Here is a 27,717-nt window from a genome sequence, read left to right as displayed (position 1 = left end):
GCCCTTATCAGGGCCCCACGGGATCAGGCTCGAGCCAGTGGCGTGGTCCCGTGAACCAGAGCCAGTGCTCTGGGACTCCGGGTACCGAGCCCGATTACCAGTGTCGGGCCAGACAGCCTCCCCTAGCTCTTAGTGGAGGACTCAGGGGATAGGCTATGGATAGCTAGGGGTATTCCCTGAGTTATACGGGTGAGGGGGCCGCTACCCCCTCTAGGGCTGTCCTGTACTGGCAACTTGTTAAATAAATATACGTGTGCCTCAACTCCGTTGTCAAGCGTCCTCGACGGGTACTTCATAGGCATCAGTAGGGAACGCAGTGTGCCAGTGTGAAGCCAGCACATTACTGATCTGCAATCTAACTCATATACTTCTGCAAAATGCATTTACAAGTGTATGCACTGCATTTCCAGATTATAAACATATTTAAAAACTATTCGAATAATTACATTTCCTCAAAAGACTTTATGCTTTACTAGTTTTACTACCCGGCTTCGCCCAGGACTTGGATTCTAGTCTTGGATTAATACATGGCCTACGCGGAGGGTGAGGGGGTGACATCATGCGGGTGACATCACAGATGTGACGTCACAGCTCACTTGCCGTGCAAATATATGCATTATTGCGCCCCCCCCCCCCCAAATACAAAAGTCTATTGTTATACTTTTTGCATTGTGTACAGTGTGGAAGCTACCCACATGCCAAATTTCAAGTTTGTTGCATGTCAAGGAAGTATGCTAAACATCTCAAACAGACACACATATTCACAAATTTCCCTTTTATATATATAGATTATACAAAGACCCTCCACTACCGGACATAGCCAAACAAATTACATTGTCACGTGTACAAGTGTTTAAAGTTCCAATTATAATTATTTCAGTTCACCAGAAAAGTGCACATCAATGAAAATTATGTGAAAACGCTTATACACGTGACAATAGAATGTGTTTGGCCTAAGTCAGGTGGTGAAGGGGTTTAAAGACAGATCACAGTGTCCTTACACAAATAATTAATCATTCATGAAACATAACATTGGCTGCGAAAACACATGTATTATTATTCTTGTCTTTTAGCACGACAAAATAAAAAAAGGCTGAAATGTCAGATGATAAACATCCACAGCACCAAAGCACATCATCTATTGCTGTCCTGTGAGACTGCCCAATCTGTTTTTCCGTAACGTAATTGGTTTCCGATCATGCAAGGTTTGCATTAATAGCCTGTGAACATTGTGAAATAGAGCTTGTTAGGCATGGACATTTTACCAATGTCTTGAGGCCTGTAATTTGAGATCTGCTGCGAGTTAAACAAGCACAAGGGATGTCCACAACCCACTCCCATCGTACTTATCATTTATCCCTAATAATCATATTTAAACCATACGCTTTGCGTGACTAGGTTTTTTGAATGTCTTGGAAATCTGGGTTTCAGTGTAACTACGAACAAATATTTTAGGGCTGCTGACTAAAATATAAATGTTACAAAAATCTATCATACAAAACACCCCTGCACCCCCACCACCACCCACCCTCTAATGAGTGTTTTAATATAATTATAAAAAGCTAGTTGGAACACCCTAAATACATTGTTATTTAACCAGTTGGTACTTGTTATGTATGTTTAGACATATGTTAATGTATTCTTTGGGTCTTTCGGTAATGTCACGTAGATAGGTTGAAAAAAAAACGTTTCGGTCACAACACAAGCGATCGTGTTGTGATCAAGATGATGACGATCACAACACGATCGCTTGTGTTGTGATCGAAACGTCGCAGTTTTCTTGTTATTTTTAGTTATTTTCTTTCAACCTATCTACGTGTCTTTACCGAAAGACCCAAATAATATGAATTCCTGCAGTCACGAAAGCTTTAAGTCAAGATATGCTGATGTGTTTTAGAATTCAGCTTCCAATTTCCAAACACAGGATGAGATTGTTCCTTAAACAAATACGGTACTCAAAAGCCTGAATAAAAATTTACAAATGCAGTCTGTCCTGTAAACAAAAGCCTAAAGGCAAGAGGGTAGTTGAAAATAATTTAATGCGCCCTTTATAGCACTAAATACTGCCATGTCTTGTTAAAATAAACCAATGGTTTTCTTTGAAATATATACACCTTCTTAAGATAGAAAAAACTCACAAGTCTAATGTATAAATACACTATAGCAAATCCTGCAAATGAACATTTTATTCAATCACCTTAAACTGTATAACATAAATGCCTATAGAAAGGAAAATGTGTGCAAGGAAACAGCACTCATTCATTCATCCGACTAGATCTTCTCATAAGGTCATGTCAACTTGAATGGTTCCTAGCCAATGTTTTTTTAAATGACCGCAAGAAAATATGCAAGCTCCCATCATACAGTGCTCCGCTAAAGACACCACAATCTGGCACTGTCATAAACAATGCTTTTAAATGATCAGTCATATGGAAGGAACAACCTACTGTCATCATTTATATATATTGTGTATAATGGGTCTTTCAAACTGTCTTATTTATATATGTAATAATAAGAGTCTCAACTCATGTATATGATTGGAGATCATGTTTTCCAAAAACTCTAAATCAACGGCGAAAAAGAATAAAATTTTGCATATATCACAAATTAACGTTCTCTTTACTGTTCTCTTTACTGAAATATGAAAACATACATAAATGATTCAACTGAAAGGAATTACATATTATTTTATCATCTGTTTTTAGGAATATCCAGAGTTATGATATGTACTATTTTTTAGCGTTATTATACATGGATGTATTCATGAAATATATTCATAAGCCACAGTGACTATACTGTTGTCGTTGATACTCACGGTATGCATTTACAAAATAAATAGCAGAGGGTGAAAACGCTCCGTTTATTTCACCATGCCGACCAACCCTGTGAAGCAGAGCACTTAATGCTCATTTTTTAATTTTTAATGAAATTATAATTTAGCTCCCACCCCCACCCTTCTTCATGATGAATCTGAGCGAACGAGGCGGATCTTCAGTAGTCGACCTCGGGGCTGGAGGGCTGCAGCCGGGTGGACAGCCATCGACGTAGCGGGCTCAGGTACTCGCGATGCAGCTGCTGGAACTCGGGAGTCTGACGGATCTCGCGCAGTGGCGCCGCGTCCAGGCCGGCCTCGAGCAGCAGCAGTAAGAGGCCCAGGGAGGCGGCGAGCGCCAGCAGGAGCCGAGCCGTGCCGCACGCGCACGCCGCACCGCGCCGTGCCGCGCCGCCAAGAAGGCGCGTGCCCAGCAGCTCCAGTCGGTCGCCCTGCCAGCCCGCGTCCTCCTCGGAGTCGTCGCAAGCGCCATCTTCATCGTCGTCGTCGTCCGTCATAACCAGCAACGAGGTCGGCTCGAAGTCCGACCCCTCGCAGGTGGACTCTGTGTCCGGCTCCCTGTACCTGCCACGCACAGCGATGGATTCGACTTTAGTATAGAGCGGAAAAAGCCTCCACGCATGCTGAGGACTGGGTCTACCAGACTGACTCTTTCTTCTCCTCATTATGTACCGTGTTCAACAACCACACCGCAGGTCAAAACACTTCTCTCTCTCCTTCTTTCCTCACACTGCTCGACTTTTGAGTTCCCTCCCATCATCTCTTTTCCAAAGTTCTCATAACTTTGCTCGCTTCGACAACAATATTAACTCATCTACAGTGGTGGTTGTTTGCTTTCCACTGGAATTTTGTGATATACATTTTGGCTTTGAGGTGGCCAGGGAAAGATTGCACAGAAATGGATTATTGAATTCTTTGATGTACTGCTCAAAGCTCGAGTGTCACCCCCTCCAATGTGTGTGATTTCTCAAAGTACCCTGGTTTCCACATGAATGGATTGACCAACCTGTGCTCAACTAAATGGCACCAATATAGAATGAATCAATGATAGCTTGGTCGACCAACTACTATTTAAAGAACCGCATTTTTTTTTAAACATTAAATTATCAGTAGATGCCTACATGTCATGTTATATGCCAACGTTTGATAAGTGCTTCATGATTTACTTGTTGTTGCACGCGAAGATGCTGTCTATGGTGACGGTATCCTCCACGGGCGTGGGCATGGTGCTGGAGGTCGGGCTGTAGGTTAGGTCGGCGATGATGAGCGGCTGCTCACCACCACCCGCATCCTCGCGGTCTTCCAAAAGCCCCAAGCAGCCGCCTGGCCAAACCTCGGCCCGCGACTGTGACCTCGGGTGTTTGCCACACCCTGAGCCTGACCACGTTATGGCTCGTGACTGTCCACTCAAGGCCGGGCCAAGTCTTGACCCTACATCCACCGCACACCCTGGATCCTGTTTGGAGCTTGAGCCTGGCATTGGTGTTGAATGTGCGTCCGCCTTCAACGCCGATAAGCCTGCAAACATGAACGTGCTTATGCAGAGCATTTCAATAGAGTAATACCTCTCTTCCACTGGCACATCTGAGCCAAGCCAGAGCAAGCCTCTCACAGAATCGGTGGTTTTCCACTATTTTTTGTGTCGAAACATGACCATAATTGCTATACACTGGCCTCACAAGACATCTGAATCTACCTCAGAGCCCATTAGAGCCAGGGCCAATGACACATTCATTGCATGTCACGTCAGTCTACACTGAGGACACAGCTTCACTGCATCATCTACATGCGTCTCAACGTCACACATAGTGTGTGATGTGAGTGGCACGGCTCAGCTTCTGCAATGTAAAAGCAACCTGTTCATCCTGAACTATGATGGCCTGGCTCGGCACTGCTCTGGCATGGCTCAATCTATCTCAGAGCCCATTAGAGCCAGGGCCAATGACACATTAATTGCATGTCACGTCAGTCTACACTGAGGACACAGCTTCACTGCATCATCTACATGCGTCTCAACGTCACACATTGTGTGTGATGTGAGTGGCACGGCTCAGCTTCTGCAGTGTAAAAGCAACCTGTTCATCCTGAACTATGGTGGCCTGGCTCGGCACTGCTCTGGCATGGCTCAGACGTACCAGTGGAAGGATATAACAGTACATGTATGGCAATTTACCACATCTCAAATAAGGATGCGCATATACTTGCAAGTTATTAATTGAGATCTAAAAAACATTTCCCATTGCAAATATGTTTTTATATAAAATATTAAATCAAATTGGCAATGTTAGCTTTAAACAGCATTCATAATTGATTTTTGAAAGTGTTATAATGTTGTCGTGGCATTCAAAACTTTATTTTTATTTTTTATTTATCAAATTAGAAGGGACAACGATACATTAAATGAATTACAAACATTTCAGTATGCTTCTTGAAGTGCAATTACAAGAAAGCATATAAACATGTAAACTACCACATTTCATGAGATTTATATTACAGTGCAGTGCAAACAACAATGCAAAAAAGGATAGAGACATATACAGAGGCACAGGTTGCTAATTGCAACGTATGGCAACAGGCATTACGTTAATTGAATTGGAAAGCACAATTTATTTCTGCAGCCGATTATCCTCTGTTCATTAAACGTAAGTGCTAATAAAATGTCATTTTGTGCTACAGCACATATTTATGATATATGTAACTCTACTGTGGCCAAGAGACATATCAAAGTATCTTTCTGAGTACCTTATGATGATAATCATTTACAGCCCTTAGTCAATTCACTGCGAGGGCAAAGACCTCATGGGGTTTGTTTAACCATATTTTACCAGGCTGGTGGTTGGGGGTTGAAGACATGGTGCATTGGGCAGGTTCAGATTTCATTCGCCACTGATGTCAGCCGTGACCGGGAATTCAACTCATATTGTATTGTGCGAACAACTGTGCCACAGCTGCCCGCTAAGATAACGATAATTAGGCATCGTTATTAATGTTTTCAACAATACAAATGTTATACTAATTACTGTAGAAATAAGTGAAAGCACTGCAAGTGCATTGGATAAAAGTAAACGGATAATTTATTTAATTTGTTGAACATACTGTATATTGTTCCGTCTTAAATTAAATTAAACTTTTTGTTCTGTAAGGAATGTAAAGAGTCTGCCTCAGAACTCAACCCGTTATAATTGATCAAGGCATGACAGCATCCGTGCCACAGGGAATAAGCTAAAAGGATTGGAGCTTTCAATGGCAAAAAAACTCACCAGGTTTCATTGCTCAGCCAATACTTTCTTGAAGCAACTTTGTTGATTCAGGATAACACAAAAGCGCGTGCCGCATTCTTTGCAAAGTGAGTGCTTTGTGTGCAAACTCAATGAATAGGCATACATTTTACAAACATTATTTCTACTTGGAGAGATCATACAGAGGTTGTTTAAAATAACCAAAAGAGATTAAATCAACGGCATATCATTTAGGCTAACTGGAGAAAAATTTCCAAAGTGGTACGTTAACTTATTAAGCCGTTCTTCTTCATTCGTGTGGCTGATGTAGATGCAGAGCAACGACTACAATTTCAAATTCAGGTGGTCAAGCCAGATAAGCGCGTCAGGAGCAGCGGCGTGTATCGATGTGATGTCTTCTTCGTATTTGTAGATCGGGCATTGCGTTGTTATGTGTTGTATGCTCTGTTCTGTATAACCACAGTTGCATACTGGAGAGTTAAAAAAATGTCCATTTGTGCATCAGGTATCCACATCTACCATGATTTCGAAACGTTTTTTGGTTTGGCCATGTTTGTTTGTTGTAGTACGGAGTTAGATTGATGGCCTTAATCTAAGTTGTCTTGTGAATGTTGTTGTTTGACTTGCATCCCACTGGGGTTTTTGTATACAGCGTTGGTGTGCGGTGCTTTTTCTGCAATATTTTGCTGTCTTTTCTTGGATTTTCTGTTTGCACATCGTCACATAGTCACTTTAAGATGTTTTCTTGTTCATGTTTTTGTTTTTTGTTTGTTGCGGTTGCACCCGATTCAAGAGCCGAATGGCTCACAGGGCTATACCTAATACATTAACTTGAACTTGAACCATGGTTCGTGCAGATGTGGTTTAGGGTGGACCATGAGCTTCGTGGAAGATCAAACCATTTCCAAATAATGTGCAGGTGACTCCATTTGCATTTATTCTGTAGATTCAAAACATTTTGGCGGAGAAAAAAAAAGTGTGGCATTGCTTTCAGGGCAATCCTTGTATATAGTCATTAATTTATTGGTATTCAAAAAAATATTGAGGTTAATTAACCAAAAACAATGTGGCTGCATCATCATTTTAATCCAATAGCCCCATGCGATTGCTATGATCCAGTCATGTGTTCTGAAACTTTGTGCAATGGATAGTGCTGGCTCTCGCCACATGGTGGTACTCAAACCACATGCGTAAATGAAGCCCAAATTGATTCCACCGTAGAAACAAACTGTAAATGCTGAATGGTAAAATGTTAAGGTGCAGTCCTACAATTGGTTGCTTTACGCCACTACTGGTGGAACGGCCTCTACTAGAGGGAGCTCTAGGAGGGTATTTGGCCTACTCTTCCATGGTGGCTAGATGTCTTGGAAGGGGTGGGAGTAACCAGAATTCATGCCAGCACACGCAACCTGCCGATCAACTTAACAAATTGAGGGCAGTGAAATAAGGCTTATGTGACGGTTGAGTCACTATGATGTATTGGCCCTCACCACAGTTATAAGAGGGTGTTTGAATCCCACAGTACTTCGCTTTGTCGACAAATAAGGGAGACAAGATACAGTATTTGTAAATATAAGGGGGAGCTGTGGATGGCGACTCATTCAATAATTGAGCTGCTGCTAAGACAAGTCATGTGGGACACCCCCAGGTTTAGATGGCACATGCCAAATTCCTTTTAATCGGATATCTAAATCGGTCAATATTTTACGAACGATAAAAACCCAACACGTTCGGCAATATCATTGGCCTAAAAGAAATAAATATATATATTGACAAGATGAGTGCCTCCCCCCTTTCTTACCTATATAACCTCTTGCCATGGCAGCTCTCTCGCCTACTTCAGCATTTTCTTGCTGCGGTTGTTCCACCTGATGAAGATTTCTTGTGTTGCGATCGAAACGTCGTGATTTGTTTTATTTGATTTTATTTCTACCCACGTGACTTCACCGAAAGAACCAAAGAGTATGGATTCCCTCAGTCACGAAAGCTTCAACTCAAGATCGAAGACCGTTCTTCATAGCAGAGAGATGCTGTTCAGAAGGGCCATTGACCAAAACACCGGGCAGAGAGATGCGATGTTCATTTTTCTCTCTTGAGGGCAGTGCTACTGACGAATGCGTTGAGTTTTTTTTTATTTGTGCTCGTGCACCACTGCCAAGGCAGCATCAAAACAACAACAACAAAAGTGTATTGTTAATCAGAGATGAGGGGCAACGCACCTTGTATGAAGGAGCAGTCAGGAAACTCAGACGAGGCATGCTGGGTCGTGCAGGTGGACACACTCTGCTGGGAGAAGGAAAGGCTGCTCCTGCTCTTTCCTATGGAGCTGTCGTCAACGGGGTCACGCATCACTCATCGTCATCAACACCAGCGTGGCATTAAACAAAAACGTCATCCGCAGTTGACAGTGGGCATGTGATGATGCGTCGATGCTAATTATTCTCACGATCACTATTTTTTAGACCTGTATTGGAGGACGCGTGCGAGAATAGATTCACGCACTTGAAATTTGTGCACGTTGTATGTATGGCCATCAGAGGCGCTATATTTACAATAACGTAAAAAAAAAATTGATGTCTGAATCGTGGCCCCGAATGGTGACAATTATTCAAATTGTGAGGCGGGTGATTGATTGCATTTCTCATTGACAAAATTCAATTTAAACATTCTACCAAGTGTTTCGGGATGAATGGCAATTCATGCCACACGCTTGAAGCTTCTTCAGCTTATTCAGCTTTTTGTCTGTGTGTTTAGTTTGTTGTCCTTTCCCCGCACCTTGGACATCGTGTGGAACAAAACGCAGCGCAATCCAAAAACACATCGGAGAGCCGTATAGTGCAACAGTAAAAGTCTAAGCGGAAATAACAAAAATATATTCATAATCATTTTCATGAAAATTATTACTTAATAACAATGTGGTTCCTTCATGTCAAACTTTTCCCCAGGCTTCATTCTAAATAATGAATTATCTCATACCTCGGTGGATTGTCAAGCAATTGTGATTTAAGAACAATGAAAATAACCCTGATTACCATGCATATATATAGTGATGTACTGCATGAAAAATCAATGTAAGCATTTAACAAATATTTAATTATGAAGTACATATTCAGTCATACATGATTATTTTACCATTACTTTATTATTACACTTGTTTACCCAGGAAAGCCTCAATGAGTCTCATGACTATTTTTGAGGAGGATCTTGCCATATTTGGTAGTAGGGCAATAATTGCTAAGTATATTTAAATTGAGTAAATTTGGGAGTACATTTTGCAAATGTGGAAAATTTGGAGTACGACGCCGACACACAATGGCCTACTCTTGCGAATGATGTCACGGGATCCTGAAAATCGACTGGTTATGGTTAACGTACACCCACAATATTAACCAGGGCGGCCGCCCTGGTTAATACTGCAACAACAAGCGGCGAATGCGTTGCCGCAGGGCCATGTAACCTTCCCCCCAAAAAATAGGCACAGTAGACATTTTTGGAAGCGGAGCAGAGTAGTTATTTAAAGTAAAGTAATGAACACATGCTAAGTAACCAATGACATATTTACGTGGCGTGTGTGGTTATTTTTTAAATAGCTTACCGCTGCACCTCTGGAGACTTGCGCTGAATCCTGGCACTTGCCTCTATGACCTCCTTGGCAACCCTGCCTCTGGTGACCAGAAAGCCCTTGGTTAGAAGCGGTCATCTATTCCCTTCCGCAATTGCAAAATCAACAACAAAAATCATGAAGTTGCATTGGCAGTGGTGTGCAAGCACACATAATATAAACTCAAAACATTCGTCAATAACACTGCTCTAAAAGTAAAACATTATCTCTCTATATATATATTTTAGCCGATGTTTTGGACAATGGCCCTCCATAGCATGTAAGAGGCCACACAGAGAGATATAGTGAATAACAGTTGTCAACTGCACATATAATACTGTACGCTTGACCAGTATGCCACAGAATTGTTTTAATTACATTTATCAGACATTTGGTTATGTAAATTCATTTTAAATCAGGAAAAAAATAAGATTGCATTGTTCCTTTAGGAAGTCTATGTCGTGATTTCCCACCTGTATCTGAACCTTGACCCCCGGAAGAATAGGTTACTGCTCAGGACTGTTTTGATCTCACAGGATTTCTCAAACCTGCGCAGATGGGTGAGTGTGGGCGCACAGGTTAATGCATTAGAAGAGAATAAAACAGCAGCTACAGCGAACAAAAATGCCCCAAATAAACTGAAAAGCAGAGAGACGTGCAATTCTGTTATACTGTGTTTTAATGCACTACTTTGCTTTTCTTTTATCGCTCGGTTCATTTTAGACTTGCTGTGAAACACCACGAATGCACTTCATACAACAAATAAAGAACGCACAGTGCCTAAGAGCAGAACACAATTGTGAAAATTATAGCCCAGGCGCTGGCTATTGTAAAGCCACTGGATGTCTCTGCACTTGATTTGTTTAACCTGACATGTTCAGAGTGGAAAGAACGTACATGGTGCCCCAAAGACCAACCAAGCCGTTGGCAACAAAGCTGAATTGTAAGAGTCAACGACATGCCGATTCAGCCTCGGATATGCACTGAAGCTGCATTGTACAGGAGTTCTTTACGCACAGAGCATGCAAGAGCAAGGCATAAGAATTAGTTCATTTTACCCTGTGCAACTTGATCTCAAAGGTTTAAGCAAATCACGTAAGACACAGCACCTGAGCAGAATGTCATAATTGTGCGACGTATGGGAGTTGAATGGGACGTAGTGCCTTGTAATTGTTTTATTTAATTACGACAAAATCATAGTATTATACAACCAAATTCACTGCTGGATGAAGGCCTCCCCCATGCCGTGTTGGTTCTGGGGGTTGTTTGATCATACTTCACACCACACTGGTCACTGCGGGTTGATGAAATGAGGTGGGGAGGCACCCAGGACCAGGTTCATAGCCACTGTTCCAGCCCTATAATTTCAATAACATTTAATAATACTTAGAGACTATGACACATGATCAGAGATATACTCAATTGTCGCTATTTTCACAGCATCAAAAATGTATCTTACAATGTTTCCCGTATGTTATTTATAATCTATTGGATATTCATATATTATCCTGTCCAACTATTCCTAATCGGTGGATTATAATTATTTTGAATCCTTCAAATATGTGAATCGTAATTCGTTTGAATTCTTCTTAATTCAGCTTTATTCATTATTTTGTTTATAAGAGCCCGGCACAAAGCGCGAGCGGCGAGGTGGTCCAGATATTCCCCAGGCGAAAAGCCTGAGGCTGGGTGCTCATGGGGCAAGAGAAAGGGAATAATGTTGCCTGTCTGCCCTACTCACGTAGGGACAAAGATCGGGAACATGGTATTTTTAGGGGAGGTGAATATGAGGGAAAGGAGGGGATTGGGGGGGGGGAGCTTTATTCATTCTTAGCGTGGAAGAGTAGACCAAAGGCCCTCGTGCCAGTAATGGCATGAGCAAGTCATTTGCAGTTATGAATTATGCCACTGTCTGAACGACAGTGTCTGTGATAGCGCTGGCTATACGCAGGACTGGTCTGTAGTAGAAAAATAATGAGCAGGACATTTAAACAATATGAGTTTGAAGCTTACTTGTAAAAAGCCTGATTTTCCACACCACACTTCCAGAGGTGCTTGCAGGCAGACGGAGTGGGTGCATGGTATGTTAACACAGTCTTCTTCTAAAGGAAATGAGCAATTCAAGCATTAATAATGTTCGGTACGAAGTACATAATTACCAAGAGGCACTTCACTGGTTTCTACCGAGTCAAATTTGTAATTTTCTATATTAAAAAAAACTATTTTTATTCCTTTCCCTTTCATTTAGAACAGTAACGCCAATGTCACTTTCCTTTTTTTCCAGAAATGTATTCAAACCGTTTATTACAAAAAAAATCCCTTTAAATATACATGCTGGGAAATTGCCTTCAAAATGCATGGATTTTAATCGCTGTTTTAGAACTGCCGTGAACACTGCCAATTTACAGGAACTTACTGGAAATAACGATGAAGCAGACACCATTACGCTGTGAAACTATGCACTTTGAAATATAGATTGAAAACTAATTTCTTTAGAACGTTTTTTTGTGTTTAGTTTGTTGTCCTTCCCAGCCTCTCTCATTAGCATGGTTGGCTACGTACGGTGCAGATGAAGTTCAAAATACATACGTACAAACTTAAAGATATTACGTGCAAAGATAAGTAAAATAAATAGGATATCCAATAAACCTACCCCATTTTGCACACCGTGAACATAAAAGCTCTTTCCTTCACATTTCAGCTTGCCGACGTCCATCCTAGCAGCAGATAGATTAAAAAAGAAAGAAACAACTATAAGCACAATGAACTTGGCGATTCAAAACCAAAAACACTACAGATATTATATCACATTTACTCTTCCCAAAAAAGTATAATATACCAATCGCCAAAGGCCTTTGTGCTGTTGGCGAGCACCTATGACGGCCGCCACGGCGCATGCGGGGGTTGTAGGTGGCCAGCGCCGTGCCCGGTCACGATCATCTCGTCGATGCTTTTTTAGACACTGCACCAGGTACTCATTTAAGGCTGAGTCGATCGAGAGGAAACCCAGGACCGGTTCAGATAATTGCCACTGATATTGGCTGCACGCGGATATGTAAACTCGGGTCACCGGATTCATAGTGCAGTATGCTAACCGCTGCACTACCCATCTCCATGACAACACACCGTTCGAGTGGACACACGTAAATGTGAAAAAGGGCACATTATTTGTACAAAAACCAAAAAGACCAAGGCACAATGACACTGATGTGGGTTACACCCTGTCAGTGCATTGAGGACAACGTGGATGATAAGGATGGATGACTGGCGAGCTGGGGATGAACCAATCTGGGGTCATCACCCTGTGAGCTCACCACTTAAGCAGCTGTACTCGCTTGTTCCCTTGGAACCCGACGAACCCTGCGGGCGTGAAGCCAAGGAAGACCGTCGCTCCAGAAGGATCCTGCGTTCGGGGAGAGGACATTGCCGAAGGCTTTGCTACAAACAAGGGCTGCTCGCTATCCATTTGTACAACACCGATTGATCAGTTTATACCGATTCTTGAGTTCACGGTACATGCATCGGATCGCGAGATTATTGTTTGACATTTTTTTTCTTATCTCGGTTGCTGAGCAGAAGGACCCAAGGTCACAAATTGCAAGCAGCCAGCAACAAACAGCACCGCTAAACCTGTACAGTAATAGATAAGAGTAATACATTGCTTGTACTTAACAAGATGATACGAACTTGGGAAAAGTGAAGATGGGGATGGAATTCCAAAGTCGAGCAGTTTGAGGGTCGAAGCAGAGAGCAAAGTGTTTTGCGCTGTATAATCAGAATCAGAATATTCATTTATAGTGGACGAATCCAATGAGCGATAAAGCTCATTTACACTGATGTCCAGTTGGGGCAGGTCAGAACATTACAATACCGAAATAAAAAAGAACACGATCCGATTGCAAAGCATAGAAAATCACTGAAAAGAATATACAAATAAAACGAAAGTATTTTAATCTTATTAGGTAAAGCCCACTGACCGATTACATTCTTTTTCAGAAGCGACCCAGCCACAGATGATAGCTCAATGAAGTGACATGTGGAAATTTATAGCAGAAAAATCATCTAAAGACGTTAAACTCATATTCATATATGCGCTATGAAGGGAGAGAATTGCCCAATATTCACTTGTATATATTTATTTCCTTTTCAGGCAGTGTTATTGACAAATGTGTTGAGTTTTTTTTTTGCTTAATAATTTGATTCGTATGCGTTGCTGAAAGGGACGATGGCCGGAACCAGCGTGGAGACGGAGCGATGGGATCAGCTCGTGTGCAGCAGTGAGATGGGTCTGTGCATCACGTGGCAATGAAGGGTGGTAACAGCTTGATAGAGGTCATTATCCATCAGTGGATAGACGAGTATTATTACGATGTGTTTTACGTGTCAAGTTTACACGAACCTTAGAGCCACTTGTGACCATTACATTCACGGCAATGTAAAGCTATAAGTCAAATCATAGATCAAATCATTACCCTGAATTGGAACAATTCATTGCACTATGGGGGGCTGGGGAGGGAGGTACATTGTTTCACCTTTACTACAGGTAAACAAGAATAATACTACAACACACATTCTAAGCAGCCAGCAACACACGGCACTGTACAGTAATAGATAAGAGTCATGTATTGCTTATACTGAATAAGATAAGAACTTGGGAAAAGCGAAGGTGGAGGTAGGATTCCCGAGTCGAGCAGTGAGGGACGAGGCAGAATATGTACTTATTTATACCAGTGGAATGCGCCTTACAAATAAATGTCAATAATTATGACTACACCAGTTGGTTTTCAGCTTTGTTGTAATGGCTGTACAATCACCTATTATACCTTCATTGCCATTGAAGGCTCATTGGCTCGGTGTAGTTTCAAACGTCAGAGCCCAGAATAGCGGTCCATTCGCTCGGTTGAAAATACAGTAACAACATGACCTCGCAGTCATTGAAAATGCAGGTCGCTATCACCAAAATTGGAACTTCTTATCAAAGAGACTATTCTTCTTGGTTCTTTCGGTAAAGTCACGTAGAAGGGAAATAATAAAATAAAAAACATAATAAAATACAATTCTCACGACGTTTCGGCCACAACGCAAGCAGCCGTCCTCAGGTGAAGAACAGGTCTGTCGGAAAGACAGCTGTCTTTCCGACAGACCTGTTCTTATTATTATTTTATTATTATAGACCTGTTCTTATTATTTTATTATTTCCCTTCTACGTGACTTTACCGAAAGAACCAAGAAGATGAATCCCTGCAGTCACGAAAGCTTTAAATCGAAAGAGACTATTTTCAAAAACGATCAGTTCCAAACAGCAATTAAAATATACATGGAGCACCGAGAAGCCAAACTCATACATTATTCATTGTTTTCATAAAAAATTGATGTGGTTACTGATTTTTAATGCAAAATTTTCTTCCGTATAAACACAAAAATATGTATTTTAAGCTACAATCAATACACTGCCTGGTCTGGAATTTTGCAGCACGCCAGCAACTTGCTTATTATTATTTTTAATATATGAGGCTGCAGAATAAATACTGCAGAGTAAGGTAACAAGGCCTCGACACCAAGAGCTTCTTATATAAAACTGTACCATCAACAGAGCCGGTTTTATATTCAAGGCGGGGTTGTTACCATGTCCGGACAAAGGCAGCTGTGAATTAGCAAACATTACCCTTTAAAATGGGCCTTTGTGATTAGGCGCATACGACGATTAATGTATTCCTGAAATGTCACCGTCCGGGACAAGCCCAATTAATAACACCACGCAGCGCGCCCCCTTCTTACAAAACGCCAGCCATCATTATGCACACAAGCACTTTCAGGACACCCATTTTTTTTTTCACGGACAATTGTAAATAGTTCATGTCAACGCGAGCTTGCCTAAACATAATACATAACAACGCCTGAAAATGTCTACAGCAGGTAAAGGTGCAGCCCTGAAATGTCTTGCTCACGCCACTGTTTATGGAAGAGCCTCCACTAGACGGAGCTCTAGAGATTCCCTGATAGAGGGTATCTTTGCCTACGAATCCACGCTAAACAGACGCCTTGAAAAAAGTAAGCGTATCCCCGACCTTTACTCTGTCACATGTGACCTGGCAATTGTTCTGCTGGGTGGACAGAGGGCCTTCGCGAGCTTGGCCATTGTCTCAACTGGGGGTACGGAAGTCGACTGGAACCGGTGACCACTCGTTGCACTGCAGCAGCACCCCTCGGAGACGCAGTAGAGATTGGGAGAAATGAATGAATACATGGTTTGCGAGCACTTGATGTGAAATGCAAGGCTGTAGGCATGGAGTCAACATTGGGGGGGACCAAATCTTCCAGGGGGTCTGGTGGTCCCCCCCCCCCCAGAAAAAAAATTCTGAATTTGAAAACGAATTTCCTGCCTAAAATATTAAAAAATTCACTAACATATAGGATGGACTTTTTATTTATTTTTTACAATAATGTCTAATAGTGTATTGTATTACATTGCTCTGTTTTTTCTTTTTTTCCTTTTCTTGTTTCATTGTATGTAATGGCAGAGATTAGGGATTTATAAAGTACAATCATAACCACAATCATATAAACAGAAATCTATTTTATAGCAATATATTTGGGGGGGACATTTTTACCTGCTGTCGACATTTTCAATATATATTATAATTACGGCCTTGGTGAAATGTATTCACGTTTAAAAAAAAAGAAGAAAAAAACACGAACATGTACGCACCCCCCACTGCAGATGCCTCGGAGGCACGTTCACTTAGTGAATACTTTTGCCTTGAAAGAGACATTGTTTGGATTTCAGCCGGTGGAGCAGATATTAATCCGAGGAGCTTTTGCTCCCCCGGGCATGAGGCTATTTGTGACAGAAGCCCTGCAGAGGACGAGTCAATGTGATTGTGCACCAGTCACGAAGGCAATGGTCTCAAAATGAAGAGGTGATGATGACTGGATCTGTCTGAGCAGAGTGAGGCACCATTGTTATTTAATCATCATCATCTCGTAGTTCACATTTATTGACCGGTGAATGCCAAAAAAAACAAAGAGGGCCTGAGCACTTTTAAGTTATAGCCACACATTCAGAACACATTCACATCCAAAATAACTTGCACAATACGTTTTGAGAAAATGCAGTCGTAATTCATGACCCACAAATGTTTAAATACTGAATGCAAGGACCAAAATACAATTTTAGACTACGAATGTAATAATTAAAAAAAATTCTGAAAATGTATATGATTTATGTAATGATATCTTCAACAAATAAGTGAAGATTAAGCATGGAAAAAGTGACATTCTGATACACCAATATTCATCAAGTCATCAACAAACACTTGTCATGTTGTCGACCTAGAAATATAACATCACAGCTAATAAAAAAGCTTTGTATGAAAACAGAATCTTTAAAATGAGAGGCATGAATGAACATAAAGCTTCATGAGATCTCAGACCCTTACACGGCACTTGGGCATCAGCTGACATCTAGTCATGCATCTAAACTCAATTAACTTTCAGCCTATATGACCAACTTAAAGAAACTATGAACAAATATTTATGGCAGTCGGCATGCACCACCTGACCCAAGAACAATCCCCTGGTTTCCCTTACAGCCTGAAACTGCAAGTGGTTTCGTTAAGTTATACGCGTGCCGTTGAGTCCTCACAATCCTGGGAGGGAATCCTCCGTTCGTACTGCTGACTCCCTGCTACTTTCTCAAGGATCGAGGCATTCCTCCTCGCCCCTGCTTGTTACTGAGTGTCCTCTATCTGTCAAGTGTCTTTAACGGCACCCTACATGAAAAATAGATTGGCCTCCCTTGTCGGCGGTGCACATTTCCCGATTTTGCATATGAAAATAAATTTTTTAGACGCGATATAAATCCACATTGTGTTGTTTCACAATTGATATTTGGGTCAGATGGTATAAGTAAGATGTGTGTCCTCCACCCTCCTCCACCCAGCATAGCCAATTAATGAAGTTGTCACGTGGCGAACAAACGTGCCTCTTTATTACTGCTTCAGCAACACACCGGTATGTTGGAGAGTGATCCACGTACATCTAACAATTGGGTCGTCCAACTTTTCTCTGGTAGTTACAACCATCATCATCAGGCAGTTGCCAGATCTCTGGCTGTCTTGGGTGGAGGAGGGTGTTCGGCACGCATTTTACATACGCGAACTGATCAACATATCAATAACACTGTCAACACACTTTTTCTGGCATAAGGTATTCCAACGGTATGAATGTAATTTTGGGCTGCTGATTCCAAATCTGGCATCAGTTTTTGTCTATCACGTCAGGTTTTTGAGATATCAAAATATTGCATTTTCAATAAAAACTGCAGAAGAAAAATATTAAATAAATGTGGATATCTACATAAAATTATATTATAAACACACTATCCTAAAAATACAGCACCATATTTTAACACTTAAGCAGTCACTGACTCGCAACAACTTGCAATCATAAGTGACAGAGTTAATTTCGGGTAAAATCAATGAAAATGGGGTATGCCGATAGCAGAAAAATGAGATGTGATAGAGCAAATCTGAGATCAGATTTGGAATCAGCACCCTGAAATTAGTCTAAAACAGCTGCAAAAGTCCACGCCAGAATTTTTTTTTTTGTTGACCAGTGTAATGAATCATAATATTGGTTGCAAAAGCCTACGTGTTGAATTGACCAAATTTTATCGCATTTTAACGATTCATCGCCGACTGTAACGATGATTTTCCCTTCCTTCCATGTTGAGTCCCAAACGGTGTATTATCCTGTCATGTGCTGAAGAGGACGCCACGATGGCACGAGTGACCAGTTCCATGGACTCGATTACCGCGGACTCGATTTACCTTGCAGGGATGAGGGTCCACTGTGTACGTGTCCAAACCTTGGGCCCTTATCAAGAAATTGATTTCGGCCACAGCCGGAGTCTGGCCTCTGTAAGGGAATTCAAAGACAATAGACGCAAAATGTGTTAAAACAGGGCTTCTAGCATTTGGTATGCGTGCAACGTGATACATATTGAAACGTAATCTACTGCCATAGGTGCAGCCCTGCAACTGTTTGGTCAAGCCACCGCTGGCAGAAGGGGGCTCGACACGAGGGAGCCCGAGAGAGCTCTCTCTCTCTTACAGGGTACTTTGGCCTACACTTCCACACTGCCGAGATGTCTTGGAAGAGGTGGGAGCACCTACACTTTCTAAATATATGCTGGAATTTTGGCCAAAATTGAACTACATGACAAGCAGTGCTGATAAAGTGTGGAGGATTTGCCTTTAATTTGAGACATTGAGTACAAACTCTTGGCTTTCGAGAAAATGTTTCACAAAAAAAGCAAGAGCACACCTGCGAAGAAAGCAACAATGGTTAAATTAAATGCATCCAGTCCCCGTGTGGTTCAATGCAGTGAGATTATTTGCCTTTCGTTGAAGTGAAATAGTTCCAGTTGTTAAATGGATGAAAGCGTCCAACTGGCTGGAAAATGTTTGATAAGAAATTGTCTGGCAGGCCTCCTCCCACTTCATGTGTCAGTAGAGTTGGAGAAAAACATCGGTTTAGTGGCTTTAAGCTACAGCCAATTTTCCAGCGACGAACACATTTAATTGCATTTTATTCATTACCATAATGCGCCTGTGATGTGCATGCTTTTCATCAATGTGAAAAAAAGGTTTCTTTGTAGCCTGCATGTAACCAGTGATAGTTTATTATATATTTCTATTGGAGAAAAAAAATCCTACATTAAAATTTTTCAGGAGGAAAATAACGTTACAACTGCAATAATGTTTAGTTTAATCACGAAAAATGTTTCGTTTTATATAGCGCCATTCATGCAAATTGTGTCTCACAATAGCTGCAAATAACACAGACAAGATGTAAGAGGACTGCAAATTCCAAGCTTTGCAGGACTGAAAAGCCCAAGTGTCCAAGCTTTGCAGTCTTCTTCATATTTACTGGACATCTGTAAAAAAGAGCTTCATAACTCATCGGATTCCTCCAGTATAAATACAGATTCTGATGTTAAGATATGTTCAGTAAATTAATGAGTGTTTATAAATGTGGACGGAAACCGGAGTACCTGGAGAAAACCCATGCGAGCAAGGGAACAACAGTACTCTATTCCATACAGATGGAACAGATGGCGTCCACATTTGCTCTACCGCCTTCTGCTAGAAACCCAGGGCATGGCCCCTCAATGCAAACGGGATGGTAATTTCACAACATTCGAGCGATCCATCAACCCTTGCCTCCACAGTGGTGGATTACAAGTGTGCACCACCTCCACCAGGCAAAGACAGTACTACGTAAGCATAACTAAGCACAGGGTGGATCGTGACACATTGGTTAGCGCAGTACGCTACAAACCTGGCCACCTGAGTTTGATTCCTGGCTATGGCCAACATCAGTGGCGAGCAATATCTGAACTGGTCTTCCCTCCAACCTCCACCCTTTGCCAACCCACAACAACCAGTGCACTCAAACAACTCTCAGGACCGACACAGCATGGAGAGGCCATTATTTCAGAATACGAATATTTATTTATACTGGAGGAATCCAATGATGTATTAAACTCTTTTTAACAAATGTTTAGTAGCGCTGAATTGACAAAGGGGTGTGATGTATTCATTATTATTATTCTTGTAAATCAACAAAATTCCAGCATACTGCATATTTGTAATGAATTGTTTAAACAAATCTACACAAAAAAGGAGAAAAACATAATAGAAAAAAAGCAAATGCACTATGCATATTTAAAAAACAGACGGAAAGATCAATATTTTGACAAAGAATCAACGGTAATTCCCCACAGCCGCTGGACATGCATTGACTGTTTTCTTGAGTAATGACAATTTAGGATTTCATTGTTTTACCAAAATGTGGTGAAGCTGTCGCCCTGCAATTACTTGCTCACACCACTTCGTATCGATCTAACTGCTATGCCAGGGAATTGCACTGGCTTACTCGGGATTAAAAGTCCAGTGTGCTAGGCATTACACTAAGCAGCAAACAGTCAATTGGCAGGCCACGTATGCTTTTGCGAAGTATGGCTACTCCAAACTCCTCCCCAGAATATCTGGTCAACTGGACATCAGTCAAAAAGAGCCTAATAGCTCATCGAATTCCTCCACTATAAATACACGTTATGATTCTGATTGAAAGAGTAGGCCAAATACCGTGTGTAGGGGATATCTCGAACTCTATCTCGTGGAGGTCCTTCCACCAGCAGTTGTGTAAGCAAACAATTATCGGTCTGCACCTTTACTTTTAGATTTGTTCGACCGCGGGGTTTCTTTGAGATGAATGTCAACTGGATGGGAACTGCACTTTGCGAAGCGTCCACTACAACCACAACATACATCCCAGGTGTGCGGGAAGTCAGTGAGCTATGGGTTTCTCTGCGATGAACGACGGACCTCCGTGACCTGAAACATTATAACTGGGGCCACTGCCACTGCCTATAATACTACACCTGGCGAAAATGAAAATTTCTACGCAAGAACCTGACGGTATTGACTGAGCCCATTCCTTTACCCTGACAATTATTAAAACGGAGCATATTGACCACTATAAACGCACCCACATTCGTTTCTATTCGATATATGTTATAATAAATAGTGTTTAAGTGATTTTGTAAGTACGATATTTATGGATTCAACCTTACATAAAAAATACATATTAACCAACCTATGTCATCTTATCTTTTGTATTCATATTTAAATGCTTTTAAGTTAATAGTTGATTAGTGTTTCTCTCATTAAGATGTAAAACAGCCTAATGCTTAGGTCTTCTCAATGTGCAAACATCGATGAGAGTGTTGGATTTAGGCATCCTAAGCTTGTCGCTCACTTTGTGCTCAAGCCCTATAAATTTGAATTTTCCATCATCATCATCAACTATGATTGACCCACCACTGGATAGAGGCTTCTCCAATCCATTACACTCCCTCTAGGCCTCGTTATGCAACGATCCATCGAGTTGACACACGAGCAGATGTTATCGCTCCATCTCCATCGTGGACATCCCCTGGCGCTGTGTCCTGCACCAAAGCCCAACTATTTTCCCTTAAGAACAAATACGATGCCTCGAACTTATTTTTGTTCTCCGATCCATCTGTTCCACTTTATGTCTCTCAGCAGCAACCTGGGACCAGGTGAAAGCTCTCGACGCACGCTCACTCAACGTCGCGCATTTCGCTGATCTAGTCCCCAATGACCACTCGGTTTTGCATGTGCCAAGACTGGGTGTGAAGAGAGGTGGGGGTGTAGCTCTGATTTTGCAATCTGATCTCATTTGGAACATTCATCCAGATCCTAGAGTCGGGTCGTTTGAGTATGTGATGGATTGGAGCCGAGGGATATATTTCACTCTTGTATACAGGCCACCTGGTCCCAGTGGTGATTTTGTGCATTATTTGTCCGAGGTGATCTCCCCACTGATGTTGTAATTCCCTCGCACTATCGTGCTGGGAGATTTCAACTCTTGGGTTGTTGATCCCACAGACGAATTTGCCATACATCTGTAGTGACATGGAATGAGTCACTGTAGCACGTGGCGCTGGGAGATTGGTAGACAATGGAATTCGGGGTAACAGCCCGTTTAACCAGTTGGACCCGTGGGCCAAGCCCGGAGCCTTCTGGGGGATCCAGAGAGGGTCCGTGGCCGAGGGCGGAGCCTGGCCACGCTGGGGAGAATACAAGGCGAGCTCCGACTCACAGTCGGAGCTGCTGCCATCGGGAATGGAACTCGTCATGCTGTTGTCGTCGTGGTCTTTGCCTCTTCAAGTTGTGGGTCTGGAAGCACGTTGGCTGTCCCGACCCGGTATGGAGTGATCCCCTGTGGCTGTGAGAGCCGGAATAAACAAGAGGGATAACGCCACCGACTAGTGTCTCTGAATTAGTTAACTACACATCTACTGGACACAAGGAGGTCTATGGGGTTTTCTCAGTCTGTGGTGCAACTCATGATCATGGTCATACACTCGACCTGATCTTCGCCCAGGGTGCTAAAGTTGGGGAATATAGCTTTCTCTCTGCTCCATGGACTGATCATCCACAGGGTGATCTAGGCTTTAGACCAGGGGTCGGGAACCTTTTTGACTGGGAGAGCCATAAAAGCCAAATATTTCTAAATATATTTCATTGAGAGCCATATAGTATTTTTAACGTATAATAAATTAAATATGTCTTACTTTTAATGCGACTTCTGGTCACGGGATCCGTGACCCGAGAAATTTTATCTTCAAAACTAATTTCTGTTTACTTTAAAATGACACAGTATTATTAAGCAATATCACAAGTATTTTAAAATCAGTTCCAAACTGATTTTTTTTTATTATTATTTTTTTCAACTCAAAATTGTCTGGGAGCCATATGCCATCACCGGAAGAGCCATATATGGCTCACGAGCCATAGGTTCCCGACCGCTGCTTTAGACGGTGCAGTGGTTTCGAGTCTCGTTGGATTCAGTCTAAGAAGCGAATGGATCCTATTGAGTTCGATCTCGTCCCAAGGATCCATTTAGCCTCATTCCCAAACAGGGGCACCACCATTGAGCAAGTCGATAAGTACAACGGCAAATATGATAATTGGTTTTTTACCCTTCTATCTGGCAACAAAACTGACACCTTTTTACAAGGAGTCATGTTTGCGTAGACCACAATACCTGCAGTTATAATGCAAACAAAAAGCATAACTCTGATAATGTGCACTGCCCTTGAAGTTGATTGGTCCACACCCGAGACAGCTTTCCTTAGAGCCTAGTCTCACATGGGTTGGACCAGATGATGCCAAAAGGCGCACAACTCAAAGACAATGCACCATCAGAGTATGAGAGCTCGGGGTAAGCGGTTCCAATGGTACGACGGCAAACTTTGCTCTGCCGTTGATGGTATCGTGCCTCGTCGGTTAGCCCCCGTTCGCCCAGTGGTGTCTGCCCCTTGGTATTCCGGCGAGCTCCACTTTTGGAAGCAAGAACTTTGGAAGAAGGGACGCTGTTGGCATAGATCTCATTGCAGATGTTGATGAGGAATCTCTGGTGGCTTGTCAACAATATTACTTTAAGGAGGTTTATCTGGCCAAAACATATTTTATTGCAAGGAAATTGTAATTCAGCAAGGAACCACTCGGCTGAGCTCTTGAGGATGGTCGACAATTTGTCACATCCTGACTGTACACCCATCAGGATTATTCCTTCTGTTGAGCGATGCAGAGATTCCCATCAGTTTTTTACTGGTAAGATTGATCTCATCCGCAATACAATCAGCCCCCCAGATTGTCCCATTGTCAGCCTCATGGCAAATACTCATCTCGTTCTGGATAAGGTTTGCCCCAATTTCTTCCTCAGCCCTCTTGCAACTTGCTTCCGGGTTGAATCGGACTACCTGTGATTCGGATCCCTGCCCTTCGTGGCTCCTTAAGGAGTCATTGGAGACAGTAGCTCCAATGCTTACATCAATCATGAATTCCTCCCTTTTGAACGACGAGGTCCCTGTGTCCCTTAACAAGGCCGTGGTACGGCCACTTCGTAGGAAAGCCGGGACTGGATGGTGATGTATTAGCAATATATCGCCCAATCTCCAACCTCCCATTTCTTGGGACGTTGTTGGAGAAGGTGGTCTCAACCCTGTTGGTACATTACCTTGAGTCTGTTATTTTTTTTATATTACTCAGTCCGGCTTTCAAGCTAGGCACAGCACAGTGACGAGCCTCATTTGTGTGGCTGATGACCTTCAGTCCATGGATAGGGGACAGATATCCATCCGTCTTGCTTGATCTCTCAGCAGCTTTCGACACAGTTGCCCATGCAGTTCTGCTACAGCACCATGGCAGGAGAACCATGGCAGTGGAGGTGATATTACATTTAAAATAAATACGGAGTACGGTGGAGAACGACATGGGACGACGGCAACATCCCCACCGAGAGCCTCGCCGCCGACCCCGGCACAGAGACCTGCTGGAGCAGGAGCTGCCAAGGAAGGCAACGGTCCGCTTCGAGCCGCGCGTGGACGTCGCACAACAAGGCGCCCCGCCGGTCACACCGGCGGAGGATGGAGGAGCGGCCGCGGCCGTCGAAGCCAAACGGTGGAACAGCGTCTTCTGGCAATGCCCGCTGGCGACGTCTCGGAATGTTCACGGCGTCGCTCCCATAGCCCTCGACTGGCTCACCGACTTCGATATCAACATATGCAACGTTTCTAGTCACTGTGCCATGTGAAAGGAGGAGTGTAGGTATTTATGTTGAACTTGTTTTTCACTGTGCGTATCCAACCGTGCTGATCGTAGATGCAGGGGAAGGACAACAAATGAAAAGTGTAATGCAAGCATGCATCTGTCAATGCTTCTTTGCACACTTTTCATCTTTTGTTGAATTTTATTTTCCAATCTATGTCATAGCAGACATGGTGTCTCTTGCCTCTCTTTATTTAATAATTTTCATGGTTCCTGGGCCACATGCAATAATTCACTCTAGGTGCACGTGATTTGCTACATCACAGAACCACAAGAAATGGCGACGAATTAGAGAGGCCTTCCTCCAGCAGTGGATTCATCATGTCTGATAATGATGAACCTAATTTTGCTGTTTTCATGCTCTAATTTTATGCTCTTGACTTTTTGCCATACAACATAGATAGTCTTTATTTAGTAGTAATAAAATATTAATGTTGGGGTTCCCCCCCCCATCCCCCATTCACTCAGAACTAATTAAGGCCAAGTCTTTGTAATTTGGTCATTATCGAGCAGAAAGGTTACAATTAGAAGGCTCCCTCATGCGCACCACGAATGCTTTTCAAAGCCAAAACAGCGCTACGAAACATATGAAAATATATCACTATTCTGTGCAAAGGTTTTAGTATCGGTGCCTTTTAGACACAATGCAAACCCAGCGTGATGCCCTCTAACAACAAAATTGCGTGTCAATGATGAAAAGGTTTCCTGAAAAAATGTGATCGTAAGGTTCCCAATTCTGTACTTTACAATATTGCCCTTTTCTGTAAAATAAAATAAAACGAGTGCGCCGCCTTGCGCACATTCCTATCGTTCCGGTTGACTGAGTGGCTTATCGATCGCACGACTGCTGCATGTTCTGTGCCAAAGTCTGAGAGCTTTGCACGTCGTAGGCACCTGGCGCTCAGCACCACGTGGCCACGCCAAGGGCTGTGCATTCCGGCAGAGCTTTGAAACATCCATCCATGAACACCAACACGTATGCTGCGATGGTGTCAGCACACGGCACCTCTTGCAATCCAGAGGTACCCCGGTTTAGGTTTCGTCTCCCAGCGCGGGACTCGAAATCATGGGTGAAATGTCTTCATTCTCCATCCCCCGTAACCCCCCTTGTCACCATCTCTGTCCACCCAGCAGTATAAATGGGTGCACCACAGTTTTTATTTGGACAGGTCACGTGTGGCGGGGTAAAGTATGATAATTCGCGCATGTTCCCGTAGGCAAAATTCCCTTGAGGGGCTCTCAAGTGCTCACTGTTGGAGGTCCTTCCACCAGCAGTGGCATGAGGAAGATATTGTTTGGGCTGCACCTTTCCTCCAGACACATCGGAAACCCTCGACCTTTTTATTGCACGCTCTCATGTTGCCCAGTCTCTTGGCCGTGCCATGCAAAATGTTTTCGTGGCTGGTGTTGGCGAGAGCGAGTAACGAGGGTGCGGTGGCGCGGGGTGAGAGCGTGGAGACTCACCTCAGCTCGTGGCGGTGAATCTCGGCCACTCTTGCCTCCAGCTTTTGTGAGAGACGCGGGAAGAGCTGCATGGCCGAGACGTATCCATCGTGGTGGTCCAACGGGTTGTAGTCTCCCAACTCGGCTGCCAGACATCGACGGTTACAAGACAGTTAATCCTTGGCAAGATGGAGCTTTGCGGCCAGTGCATGCCGCCAGCGAGCTGAACTCAAAACACATGAGTTCACGGCAAGATTATTAGCTCCAAACTTTACAATACATCTTGACTTAAAGCTTTCGTGACTGCAGAAATTCATATTCTTTTGGTCTTTCGGTAAAGTCCCGTAGATATGGCCGAAACGTTGTGAGAATTATTTTATTATGTTTTCTTTTTATTATTTTATTACTTCCCTTCTACGTGACTTTCCCGAAAGAACCAAGAAGATGAATCCCTGTAGTCACGAAAGCTTTAAATCGAAATTTCACGTAGATATGTTCAAAGAAAATAACAAAATAACAAAAAAACTACGACGTTTCGATCGCAACACAAGCGGTCGTCATCAGGAAAAAGGAGGGTTAGCTTCTAAAGACAACTGCTTATAAAGGTCTTAAATGGGCGTAGCCCAAATGTCAGCAGCCAATGCCAATGCAAGTGGTGGGCTGCGACCGCGACGGTGGTGGGCTTTCCACCAATCAAAGGGCTGCCAGGGAAAGATTAGCATGTCAATGCAAGATCGCTGAGCATCCTATCTATGTGAAATCTTGATTGGAAGCTTTCGTGACTGCAGGAATCCATACTCTTTGGTTCTTTCGGTAAAGTCACGTAGTTAGAAATTTTTTTTTTTATTTCTAACTACGTGACTTTACCTATATACGTCACTTTACCGAAAGACCAAAAGAATTTGCAATACATTTGCCTGCTAAGGGACACAGTCTGTTAAGATTACTCTTGCGTTACAGAACTGCTTTTTGTGTTTAGTTTGTTGTCCTTCTCCAGCACGTCCGATTAGCACATGTACAGTACGAAAGAAGTTCAACATACATGCACCTTCATGGAAACTGTCTGTATAGCACTCACACACACCTCGTGCTGTCTAGTACAATAGACAACCGTGTGTTTTTGCAACAAGGCGAGCAGTTTCTAAAGAAAACCTCAATCTGATTAGCACCTAAAAAATGTAAACACCATCAAAAGTGAAAAGTCAAAGTATCTTTCGACTCGAGTAACATGGGACGGTTCTCTTTACATATGTATAGCACTGTGCCAGTGATGGATATGCCACATTCCGATAGTGGGGATGAGCTTACCCACGGTAAAATAGAGTCAACCCCGAAACGGGGTATGAACTTGCAACCTCCCAGTTGCGAGTCACACACACTGTCATAAGATGTAAC

At 42.6% G+C, this 27,717-nt stretch overlaps 1 protein-coding gene across 1 annotated transcript in view; it reads right to left on the bottom strand.

Annotated features, from left to right (window-relative positions):
* Positions 1-301: 301 nt before the first annotated feature.
* FRMD3 (FERM domain containing 3) overlaps positions 302-27,717 on the bottom strand; it is a 52,861-nt gene continuing 25,445 nt past the window's right edge. Inside the window, 10 exon segments of the mRNA XM_061553549.1 lie at positions 302-3,397; positions 4,000-4,351; positions 8,292-8,398; positions 9,668-9,736; positions 10,147-10,221; positions 11,687-11,772; positions 12,327-12,390; positions 12,988-13,076; positions 18,505-18,592; positions 26,344-26,467. Of these exon segments, the coding sequence (XP_061409533.1) occupies positions 2,992-3,397; positions 4,000-4,351; positions 8,292-8,398; positions 9,668-9,736; positions 10,147-10,221; positions 11,687-11,772; positions 12,327-12,390; positions 12,988-13,076; positions 18,505-18,592; positions 26,344-26,467 (1,460 nt within the window). The 3' untranslated portion in view covers positions 302-2,991.

The sequence above is a fragment of the Lethenteron reissneri genome, chromosome 18 (assembly GCF_015708825.2).
Source record: "Lethenteron reissneri isolate LAM-NWPU_2019-01 chromosome 18, ASM1570882v1, whole genome shotgun sequence".
Taxonomy (NCBI): Eukaryota; Metazoa; Chordata; class Hyperoartia; order Petromyzontiformes; family Petromyzontidae; genus Lethenteron; species Lethenteron reissneri.
Note: the sequence above shows the minus strand (reverse complement) of the source record. Positions and strands in the feature narration are given on the sequence as shown.